At 38.3% G+C, this 12,816-nt stretch overlaps 1 protein-coding gene across 4 annotated transcripts in view; it reads right to left on the reverse strand.

Moving 5' to 3' along the window:
- ZMYND11 (zinc finger MYND-type containing 11) overlaps window positions 1-12,816 on the reverse strand; it is a 107,456-nt gene that overhangs the window by 31,584 nt on the left and 63,056 nt on the right. For all 4 annotated transcript variants that reach the window (XM_082046168.1, XM_082046167.1, XM_082046170.1 and 1 more), the window contains exon 3: window positions 11,846-12,005. In XM_082046168.1, the coding sequence (XP_081902294.1) occupies window positions 11,846-12,005 (160 nt within the window). The remainder of the gene's footprint in view (window positions 1-11,845; window positions 12,006-12,816) is intronic.

The raw sequence follows: 12,816 nt of genomic DNA on the forward strand, positions 1-12,816 counted from the left end.
CACGTGAAAACAATATAACCCCTTTTCTTAGACTTTGTCTAAAAGGGCTGCTTTGCCCTTTTATAATGCATATTCCATTAACATAGCTCATTTCTTACCTGTTAATCTGTTTTCTCCAAGTCCCTTAATGGTAGCCCCGATACTCGGTATTAAGTCACTCTACTATCAGGTGAAGAGAGGAAAAGGGTGGGGGGAAAAAGGCAAAACTCTATTCACGAAACTCCCCTTTATGGGGATTTGCTCGTTTCACACTGTTGAACTATTTCCCAAACCATCCAAATTATGGATATCCTTTGGACCCAATCAGAAAGCTAAAAAAAAAGAGGTCACATAGGTGGGGAAAAACAGTTATAAGTCAGTTATCTCTTTGGCGCGCAGTCATGTTTATTTATGAATAGTATACATACAGTTCTGTTGTCCTAAATTCAGTATGATGCAAATGAAGGAAAGCATGTTCCTCGCAGCTCATGGTTCCCAGTATTTCCTGTGTGGCACTTGTTCCATAGCACTCTTTGGGCTTTTTTTTTCCCCCAGGTGTTCTCTTTCAAGTGCTTCTCCAGCGTTTCTTTGCTGCTTACCTACAGGCTGCTGTGGTGTTTCTCTGTATCTCTCATCCACACTCATGCACTCAAAGCTCCTTCCAGATCACTGGATTTTCATCTAGACCCACCTGTGCACAAACTCATGGTCAGCCCTGTGTAGTGTCCATGCTTTAACAGTCCCTAGAGCTCCAGCTGCCCAGTGGATAAAGAACTTAAAACATTTAGTCTAACAGAAGAGTATTAGTAGATACACAATAGATTTCACCCACTTCGTATTGTAACAACACTTTTGGTCTGTCACAGCAGTGAAATCTAGAATGGCAACAAGGTCCGTGCCAGCAGAAAGAAGGTGGTTATGAAATATAAACTATTTAAAAGTAGTAACATTTGCATGCTACATTTATCTCAAGACATTTTCAAATCACCAACCCCAGAGTGTCATCTTTTCCTGACTATTTCACAACTCTTTAGAAAACTGTAAAAGATCTCAATGAATGAGTTCCTACCACTTCTCAGATTCGCATTTCTTTGATATTTACTGAGATAGGCCATGTCCAATTTGAAGATATCATTTATGGATTCCAGTATTTTAGGATTCAGGAAGAGCCATAAGGAACACTCCTTTCCCTTCTCCCTACCTCCATCAGCTTTAACATGTAAGTTCTTTCAATTTCCGCACCTTCAGCTAAGAGAGAAACTTTTAAAATCTTTGATTCTGGTATTAAGATTTCTTTGTTGGCTTTCAGTAACTCTTCACTGGAACCCAACCAAGTTGACTACCAGTCAGTAGACAGAATGCACTGAAAGAAATGCCTCCCACAAGAATTACATGTTACTTTTTTCACATCTTTCCTTCTGCTTTAGGTTATGCAACCTGCATCCATCATCATCTACTGCTAGGAAGTAATTCCTTATGTTCTGTTCTGAATTTTTCATATTTCAAACTTTCTGCTGCAAATGAAAAGCCTTTATTATAATAACAGGCGGTGGTACCGCATTCTAGGACAGGTGTATCTACCATACCACCAATCTCCTCTGGTATCCGAGTCCTGTCCTCAGGAGGTCTCAGAGTTTCGGCAGGAACCTATGCCTCCATTCACATTAAACAAAACAGCATCTATTTCTAAACACCTTCTCCATTCTTAATCAATCAATTCCTTTCTGTCTTCTTCAGTCAGCATCTGTTCCCATCAAAGCTTTCTTGATTAGACATGAGCTTTACTACAGATAGTTGTTAAAACTTTGCAGTGCATTTTGCAGCCTTTATGACTCACAAATATAATGAAGCACTGCGGGGACACACTACCTATGCACTCCTGTCCTCCAGTACAAAACCTGACGGAAATGCTTCTTACGCATTTGCTGTAAATAGCTACTCCACATTGACATTATTTGTCTGTTCACTAATATTTTTCTCGAAGTATAAATATCAGAATCTGTGCCCCACAGAAAAGGCAGTCTGAAACGGGCTCAGACAAGAGCAGCTGTAAGAGCCCTTAGGAACTGTGGAAACGCTAAACTGTGCTCAGCTTTGAAATGTCTCCGCTTGCCCATCTATCCACTGCTTTGGCAATACTGTTGAACTCCCGAGGAACTGCTCTGTAATAAGGAGTTTTACATAATGCAGCTGTTTATTTGTAGAGCTGGACAGATTGGAGCCTTACTCCTTTTTTTTTCCAGAGGAACAGACTAGCATTGCGCACCTTTTCCATGCGTGCTGGACTCTTTCTTAAACAGGCTGTATCTCCTTGGGTACAGTGAGAAACCTTCAGCATATCACGGATCTCTGGCAGATGCAGCGGTTTCCACTCAGACACGAGCATGCATCACACACTACCTGGGTCGAACAAACAGTGTGTCACGGTACACCATTCCCCGTATTTTTTCCACTGCAGTGGGGACACTGTGCGTGTTTTTGGCCTCCTCCTGCCCTGCGGCTCAGCCTTCTCATGCCACAACAGCTCCGGCTCCTTTTATCCCTTAGCAAGCGGGAATCCTCCTGTAAACTTGCTTTCAGTAACCCACTGAATCGGCTTTTATCTCTTCATCAGAATGACAGGTTAGGCTCCGAACTGAGGAGAGTATGATTAATTCCTTGATGGCTCAGAGGACTTACTCCATCTTTGCAGCAGGTAAATGGTGAGCTAGCTGTTTAATAAAGTATTTTCCTTTTATCACTGCTGTACAGGATCCGTACTTGATCAGGATGATTGCTTTACAATGACAAAGCTTCTTAGATCATCCCATGTTTTACATTTACTGTTAGAGTAATGCATTAGAGTAAATTCAGCATCAAAATAAACTTATTTTCTCCCCACTAGTTTCCTTGTATGTATGTTTTCACTAGATACATTGCCTCCTGTTTTGCATCTATTTTTTCATACTGCTTTTGCTCATCAAAAGTGCTCAGCAAATAAGCAAGCATCCATCTCTCCTTCAAAGCCAAAACACCACAGCAGCTAGAAACCCTTTATTAAAATTGTTTCACTTTATCTTCTGCTTCCTTTTCTAGAAAACTACCACAGCAGGTAGCTACAATGATGTGTGCTTTTACAGACAGGATAATCTGTCCATCGCAATCAATTGCCTTTAAAGATCCTTCCCTTTGATGACCTGTGCTTCATTTTTTAAAATGGATTTCCATAAGCTGACACTGCAGGACACTTTGTAGGTATTCATTTTTCATATTTTATCACAAATAAATCCAAAGCAATTATGAGTTCATATGTCTGTACAACTACCCAGGCACCTGGCTTAACTTCAAGTACTTTTATCTATCTATCTATCTATCTATCTATCTATCTATCTATCTATCTATCTATCTATCTCGCTATCTCTCTACCTACCTGTTATGGCCAAGATTTTAATAATCTCAACAATAAACTGTTTTTCTTTTTTATTTCACTATTTTTAATTTTGCTCATTCTAGAAATCAGTTTTATTCTAAAAAGAATGAACACAGAACCATCTGTCAGGAGATGGACCAAAATCTCCTTCTCTGTAGTGCATATTAAACATAGACATATTCATATGCTCGTGATAAGCCATTTCCATTTTCTTCATTGATAACTGCTTCCTCTTCTGATGCAAGAAGACTCGGGTTCTGCAGTGAATTCCACAGCCTCTTAGAACACTTTTGGCTTTCTTTCCTTGAGTTTAACCTGCAAGCCTAAGTTTGTCTAATTAATTTGTTGCCAGTTTGTCTCAGAAGTCTTCTGTTTCTGGCAGATACCACCAAAGTTTTCCCTGGATTTCTGCCAAGACAGGTAGATTTTTATTCCCTCTCCTACCTCGTAGTTACAATATGGACAATTCAGGGTGACAGGCTCCAAAGTAAAGAGCCAGTATCCAGCTCCCAGAGCTGAAGAAGAAGTTTTCTCAAGAACTGTGGTAGCATGGCAGCAGCCAAAATTGCTGAAACCTCTGTTGTGCTCATCTTCTTCAGCAAAGGAGGCTGAGGGGAGACCTTATCACTGTCTACAACTACCTGAAAGGAGGTTGGAGCATGGAGGGTGTTGGTCTCTTCTCCCAAGTAACAAGTGACAGGACAAGAGGAAATGGCCTCAAGTTGCACTAGGGAAGGCTCAGGTTGGATATTAGGAAAAACTTCTTCCTGGAAAGGGTTGTCAGTCATTGGAAAAGGCTGCCCAGGGCAATGGTGGAGTCACCATCCCTGGAGGGGTTTAAAAGGCATTTAGACAAGGTGCTCAGGGACACGGTTTAGTGCTAGAGGTAAGTTATGGCTGGACTCGATGATCCTGAGGGTCTCTTCCAACTGAAATGATTCTACGATTCTGAGCCCATGAGCTGTGGTCCTGAAGTAAAGTACAAATCTCAGTTTCCCCCCCAAGAAGATCATGTTTGGGTAGCAGTAGTTTACAGTACTGAAGACAATGCAAGTATTCTCCTCCAGGATATTAGAAATAGAAAATAGTTTCAAACAAAAATATTTTTTTTTCTTTCTTTATGTTCCAGTGAGTTCAAGGTTAATAGAAATTTTCAACTTATCTCCTCAGAAACTGGAGCCGCTTCTGCTATTAACGTCACCATTTTTTACTTAAGTTGAGCCAAGATGAGGTTTGTAGGCTATTTTCATTAAGGAGATAAATCAGTGACAGAGTGAAGTATTTATTAGGTGCAATGCCTTTTATTTCCACCTTACATATGTGAAGGTTTTGTTCCCCTAGAAAGAGGATGAATCCAGACCAGAAAGAAACCAGCTCTTTGCTTGTGGTTCCAAGTCTCCTTTCAAGAAGAACTGTGCACAGAACAGGTCTCGCTCCTTTTTTTTTTCTTAAAATATGTTTACATTGCTTTTCTGGCCTTGTCTTCTCCATGGAAGTTTGTAGTGTTTTTCCAGGTTGTCATTTCTGCACATTCAGAAACATTTTATCTGAACCAACAGCAGAGCCTCCTACACACTCTGCTTAAATCTCCAACTTCTTGTCCATGTCCCTGTGCTGTAGGTGTGGCTGGTGTTGTTTCAGCTGTCAGTGATTTACAGGCATGCGGGCTGCATTTATTGTGAATGAAGCTTGAATATTAATAAGCCCATCAGCTTCAATGAAGTTTCATTCAGTGATCAGCATGACATAATAATAAAAGATTCAAAACAGGTTCCAGTGATGCTGAGCATTTTGAACACACAAAGTTAATAAAAACAACACTACTAGGTCTGGGATGGCACAAAAGAGGTAGAAAAAACCAAGATGCATATTTTCAGAACAAACTCAAGATGGATTGGTATCTGTAATCTAGTCCATTAACATAATGTAAGTCCCACGATGGAAGCTTTATAAAGACTAGCTTACTTCAAACCCATAAGTACATTACCATGCTTCAAAACACCCTTTCAATCAGACAAAAATCCCACAACATTTTGTGAAATCTGTGAACAACATCATCAGTATCTCAACTCCAGAATGGTGAGTGAAAGCCTCAAAGAAGAATACAGCATTATATTGGCTGAACTTTTAAAAGTCAAGTTGGGAAAGCTGGGAGAGGCAAGTGCAGACGCTGATGAGGTTGTTTTACCAGTTTAAAAGCATCATCTCTTAGGTATGCAATAATATGGACTCTACTAGAGTAATCTTCAGTAATATGCGGATCCTCCAAACAGCGTGAGCTGAGAGGAGAGGGAAGAAATACTCCTGAACAGATGGGAAGCAAAAAACAACACTGGAAAGGAATGCAGAGAATTGTTCATGATTCCCAACTCATCTAGAGACAGGCAGAGCCACTGGAAGGGCAGTGAGGCCATTCTCATGAGCCACATGCCAGCAGCCTTCGTGCAAAGGAGGGTCTTGTCCGTGAGGTGAGAGTTCAGAATTCTGATTTGCTTCTCAAGGACAAAATAGTCTATGCTTTGACTTGGTGATTTGAAAATATTTGCCTTTCTGTACTTTCACAGATCCACAGCAGGATATTACACCAGTGGACTCTTAATTTTTGGTTGATTAATGAACAGAATTTTACACTAATATCCTTTGTGATAATAATTTGCAAGAAAAAAAAATCATTGCTTTTAGCACACAGTGGAGTGATATAGTGGCAGTCTCTTGGCAAAACAAGGTCTGAATGATGATGGGATGGTATAGGATGGAAAGACAGATAGAAAAGAAAGATTCGAAGAGTTCCAGAACCCCATTTCCCTTGAGTGCTCTCGTGTGACCAGACTGTTATGTGGCCTGACCTTCAAAGCCGCCTCAAACTGGCCCTGAGGTGTGGAAGTAAAGGTGGAAGCCGGCCTGAAATTATAATTAGGAATCTACCTGGAACATTCCAGCCTGGAAAGTCGTCGATTTGTTACAATATGTGAGAAAGAGTTTTGGGCTAGGTTTGGCTTTGGATCAGTGAATTCACACAGGACTTCAGATTCAAGTCAATATGGATGGATAAGACAAATGGAGAATTTTTTAAACACTGAAGGAGATATTTCTTCATTTGGTTTGACATGTTCTTCCTCTCTGTGCTCTCTAGTTGGAAGAGTTTTCATGATGAAGGCACTGGCTGTCATTATTGCTACTTCATATTATCCTTCTGCTCCTAACTGAAATGAATGGGATGAACATTACAACCATTCCTCAAACTAGTTAGTCTGAAGCCCTTAGCTTGCTAGCAATAACTGGTAGCTAACTAGGCTGGTTTTGGTTGTTGTTGTTGTTTTTTAAATGGGGGGTGGGGGTGTTTTGCTTGTTTTTTGTTTTTGCTTTTTTCGGTTGGTTGGGTTTTTTTGGTTTGTTTAACTTAAAGTGTATTTTGCCTACAGAAAAGATTCAAACCCTCATCGTGACCGTTCTTAAGCTTTTTACAATTATCTTCATATTTATGGAGACTCAAGATGACACAGCCAGTTCAAAAAACAGCTTCTGGCTACCAATATTGACCTGGCATGGAAAAATCAATATAATTACAAAAGCAATTAAGGATGGCAAGCAAGGAACCCAGCCTTTGCTCAATCTGAAGCAATTTAGGTTAACACAAACATAACAGCCAAAATACTCCTTGCTCATAGATTGATCCTAGCAAAACTGAGCCTGCAATACATCAAATCACAATAATCACTGGGTGTGTGTCTAAGGTCACCAGGGCAGTGGGTTACAACGAACGTTAACATGATGGGAGAGAGATGAATTATTTAGGCAGCCTTGAGACTTGAAAGTATCTGGAGTCACTTCAAGCAAGCACCAGTACTTTCTAGATATAAAAGATAAGAAAATGCCCAGTAATGAGTTAGCAGGTTATGATTACAGGGGTGTGTTGGGGAAAAGAACATTCTACTTCTAATGTTTTCTGAAAACAGGGAAGCAAGCAAACTGCCCCTCCAAATAGCATTCTTTCCACTAAACTAAAAAAATCTTTATAGGGAAGAATTGGAAAGGCAATAATTTAGATATGGAGAGGACTAAATGCACAGGAAAATGACTGCAACTAAATCCCCAAGTCAGACTTAACTGGCCAGAAGAGTTGCTGGCTCTTTCTATAAGCAATCGATTAAATGATCAGAAAATAAAACCTTGTAAAAGAGTAACTTCTTGAAAACATAATCACCTTGTATGTATTTTGTCAGCAAAGAAATAACTCAAAGTCCCTTAACTAAGTGTGAAGCCTCACTCTTCACACCTCATTAGAGAACTTGGCCATTATGAACTGACTTTAAACCACAGCAGTGCTGTACGATGTGTCGCATTCAGATGCAAACAATGAACCCATATGACTAACATCTCCATTTTAGAAGAGCACAATATTGTTTGGCTTAATGAACACATGTAAATTGACATTATACATTCATAATGCCTCTCCTTTGGGTCAGCGCAGTTTTATGACTTTAATCATGAGGAGAAGAATTAGCACGTTAAACGCTCAAAACAGCTCCGCGCACACTGTCTGTAGAAAAATCACAAAAGACGTAAATGAGTAAGACAAACTAGCTCTAAGAACTATATCTAACCCCCCATAAAGCTGCATGGCATTGGTGCTTTAATTTGATTTCTTTCATTGGGATTAGACTGAGCACTATTTTACACAGATAAAAGTACATAGAAATCATGGCATAACTGAAAATAGAAATAAATAGGTAAGGAGATTCATGGTTCTTTTCTTCAAGAACTACATTTCCCTTCTATTTTATCAACTGTTTTGAAGATATAATTAACAAAACTGATTTGAGTATTCTTTTTTCTGAACCCAGAGAGCAAAGAGAGAATTTCTTTCATATTGATAATAAGTAACACTTCCAAGTTCCACAAGTTCTGTGAGATATAGAAATAAAGCTTTTAGAAAGAAAAAGTAAACTTCCATTACCAGATTTCAGGTACGACATTTTTCTTGCAAGGCAAGAAGCTGCAGAGATTTTGTTGAATTGAGTAATAATGGCATCAACAAACAGTGAAAATGCAAAATTCCTAACTAAAGTTCTGGATAACAATAGAAAATAATTTATTCTCTCACTTATTTTGTGTCAAATGCATTAATCATCTGCAAGGTTAGAAAGCCTGTAAGATGAGAACACATTCTGAAAATGTGCAGAACATCTGTATAGATGGCAAGTGAGCAAACAAAATGAATATCTGCAGAAGCCTTGCAGGTATAGTATTTGCAGCAAAGTTATTGTATAGGTACCAATCAGTTGGAATACAGTATGTTTGGTAACTACCTCCATATTTTAAATTTAGTAACTTATATAAAAATATTTCTCCTACATATATCAGAGAGAAGAAGATAAGACCTTTATACTTTTTAAAATCTGATCATTCTTTTGCCCAGTTTTTCAGAATATTCACTTTCACATGACTTGCCCTTTCTGGAAGGGCCTCCTGATGCCCTCCAACTGTTTTTGTCTTTGCACCTCAGCTTGTTCTCTTGTGTGGTATCTCCAAATACATTTTGCTTCATTGTTTTACCACAGCCTCAATATACTGATAGAACAATGATAGCAAAATAGCATAATTTTTTAACACATTCCTCTGAAGGAGGAGAGTAACCCTATCAGAGATGGTGTCCTTACTGCACAGATATATCATTATGTCAACCTACTGGAAAGGGCAAATGTTTGGAAACACTTAAGTAAGCACCACAGCTTATCTAATTAATCTTTTCAAAATAGAGCTGTGTTTTCCTGTGTTTTGACTTTCAGTTTTTGTCAGCATTTAGCAATCAGTCCGTGGTCATCACTAAAACCAGCACTTCCAGGCCTTGTGGCAGCCTCTCGTCAGACACCTATATAAGTAACAGATACAGGTGCTCAGCAGTTCTGTGGCCCAGGCCAGTAATTTATTTACTTGAATATGGATTTAAAATGCTGAGATACAAAACTTCAAAAATGTAAATAAACATCAAGCAAATACTCAAATAACAAAATGGAGGGATGACAGGGATGTGTCCCTTTGCTAACTCCTTGAAACAGCTGGTTCTTGCTGACCTCCACTGTGGTGCCAGAAAACAAGCTAAAATCCAAGATTGTTCTTGTACTGATGGCAAGAGCTCTCAAGTCTTCCACATTATGAGCTTTCTGAGTTCCTGTATTATCAGTCAAACTGGGTTTGACAATTGGGTCAAGGGTCTGTCTGTAAGTGCTGAAGTTTGATGAGCCTGCAATCCCTGTTCCAACATTAATAGCCCTATTTCATAGAGTCCTAACTCCTACAAGTGGATCTCCTGCAAGACTTCTGTGTGTTTGTCCTCACTGAAATGTAACTTGAGCTCATGGCTCAACAGTCATTAGTACCAGATCTAAGCAGTACTGAATTACAAAGAACTACAAACTGCATCTTGATCAAGTGCAGACAAAGCATCCCTAAAACTGTCCAGTGTGCCCAATGTAGAGAACATACCAAGCTTCATGGTTTTGCCCCAATCGTTGGGGAATGCAAAATACTTTATCTGATGTCGAGTGATGACAGTGACACTTTGTTACTCATTAAAATTCTTTTCAATGAAAGAACAAAGAGAATGAGTTTATACCAAGTCAATGTGTTTTGCTTCATCCGTCTGCACCATTTTCAGGATTAGGATCAAGAAGTTAAGAGGCTGGGTACTGTTGAAACATGGCCTGGATCACAAGCTGTTTTCTGCATAAAACTGTTAAGTGCACACTGGTTTTCTGAACAACTGAGGTGGCCATCAGACATATGGACACAGCTCAATGCAGCGATCAGCAGTCAAGCTGAAAATACAGTCAATACTCCTCACCAAAGGGCTATTCATAATGTGACTTCAGCAGCATCTTCAGTCAAGTTAAAGACAACTCTTTTCATTCTAAGATAAAATAATTATGTAATTGTAATAACTCACGGGGAATTTACACGCTGTTTATCTTACAAATTTTGTTAGAAAAATGTTGCTAATAAGTAGCAGGAACATTTTTTGAATGACCATGTAAGAGGTGGCTATTGCGAGGCATTTTGATTGCTTTGTTTTGTTTTGTTTTGTTTCTCTTAGCAATAGAGGAAACAAACATACTGAGTACTTGAGATAACTACAGATCTCAGACTTTATGTCATGTTGAGTCTACACAGTTAACATCACCTCTAAACAGATAAAACTGACATAAGAAATACCTAAAAGAGCTAAGCTGGAATTTTGAAATGTTTATTCTCAGGGAGAATAGTAAAAACAAAGCGACATACCCTCTAAAGGCTCCCTTGGGCATTTCTAATGAAATTAGAATGAGAATCTTAACAGTGACATAATGTACATTATATACATGTTTCAATACTCTAAATGAGTTTAACTGGGCTAATTTTAACCATAATGTTTTCTGTTACGGATACTGCTTGTTTCCACTTTCTATTTCTCTCACTTAAAACCAAAAAAACAATCTGTTATTTCACTTTCAGGACCTTACTGACGGCTGCAATAACACAGTGAGTACTTTGGTGTTTTTTCCTGTAGAGTCTTTCTGGTTTTCCTCAAAATGTAATTATCTGTGTCTGAGACAATGCTGTCCATTTTACCAGTATTTAATGCAATTTATATTCCAAAGCAACAATTCCTAGTTCAAGTATTTTAAAGCTTTGCCAAACTCTTTTTTTTTTTTAATTATGAAAACATCATTTTGTAAATACAGAGACCAGGCTCCTGAACAAGGCAAATCAATAGTGCGAGCTTTTTCCTAGTCTATGGGACTATGCCCAGTTAAATTTGTGAGTGCATTCCATCTCAACTATGGAGAGATAGAGCAAACATGCTTTTCTTCCCTTCACGTAACTTTCAACCTTTTAAACTCGACTTAAATATTTATTTTACACATTCAGTGGAACAATGTCTGGACGCCTGTAACTAATTTGCTATGAAAATCCCTCCTAACTAAATGCCCTGGTGTTCACAAATATCTGTAAAACACATATTTTCATGTGTATATAAACATACAACTTCTTGTTTCACTTTTGAGAGGGAGGAGTTCTTCCTTCTTCAGATTCAGATTAAAGCAAGAGTAATAAAAAAATCTTGTCTTCCTGTTTTGTTTGTTTTTAAAGTCTTTGGGATTTGAGGACATCTGAGGATTTCAAGTAATATCAATAGTATTTACTGTCTTTGTGTACAGCTGTAGAAGAGAATACTACATAAAAGCAAGGGATGACTGAGCAAAGGACTTTGCCAACGTTTCATAGCAGAAAACTCTGAATTTGAAAAGAAAGAGCTTCTATGGAATAGAGAAGGTTAAAAAAGTTTAAGAGTGCATTACTTCCCTGTTCACAAGCACCAACACAACATCTAGAAATAACTTTAAATATAAATTAAAACAAGTTTCATGCTAAGATACCAGAAACCGTGATTTTTTTTCTCAAAGACTTTATACTCACAATCTCATCTCCTGGCAACCAATATCCTTCTTGTTCAATACCAGCTTTAGACCCTTTACACCCCACCGTCAGGGTTTCAACAATAAGACCATCCTTGACTGCTAAACTCAGCTGACGTGTGGTTTCTTTTGGATGCATACCATGGACTCGAGACATATACCTGCACACAAAGCACAAAAGTCTTTAAGTGTTAGTGTAAAACTATAAAATTAATCAGAAAAAAAGAATACTCTTTTTCACATTATTTAAACTAATGCAGCTTAAGTTTTAGTTTGTTTTTAAACTATCTAAATTTATACAGTTTCCCCCTTCACCCCAAATCTTTTCTTCCCTTTGACATCATCATGTACACACTTGGGTGAGTAGTAGCACAGTAATATTCTACCCCAAAAAATTACCACACTACAAAACCAACATGCACACTGCTTGAGCTTGTCTCTGCTAAACTTCACATCCATTTGTGCCCCTAAAGAGACTTCATTAAATTAACCGAAACTTACATTTCTGTAATATTTCCTATAGTGTACATACTACAGAATGAGTCTGGAGATGTATCACTGAATCTGTGATGCTCGTGAGTACAAAACACTTCACACATTAATAAAATATGTGAAATTTATGCATCGGATACGAAAACTTAACAGCTAGAGTTATAGTACTAACTGTTTTTTCCCCTTTTCTTGAGATAACCACTACGATGAGCTGCAGTAGTGAGAACAAAACATATATAGCCTAAACTGTGTATATACATGAGATTTAGTTGTGTAATAAGGACCTTTACCCAGTAAAATATACTTCTAGATCAACACCAAATATTAACTTAGAGCAAAAAACATAAAAAATCTTCCCTCAAATAAAGGAAACCTCCGTGTTTTCGGATTGTTACACTTCAGGATTTTTTAGCAGAGTTCCAAGAACGTATCTGTGAGTCACTGCACATGGAGAAGTGAAGAGAGCTGCAATCACATGCA

Source organism: Streptopelia decaocto (assembly GCF_964273445.1).
Source record: "Streptopelia decaocto genome assembly, chromosome: 2".
Taxonomy (NCBI): Eukaryota; Metazoa; Chordata; class Aves; order Columbiformes; family Columbidae; genus Streptopelia; species Streptopelia decaocto.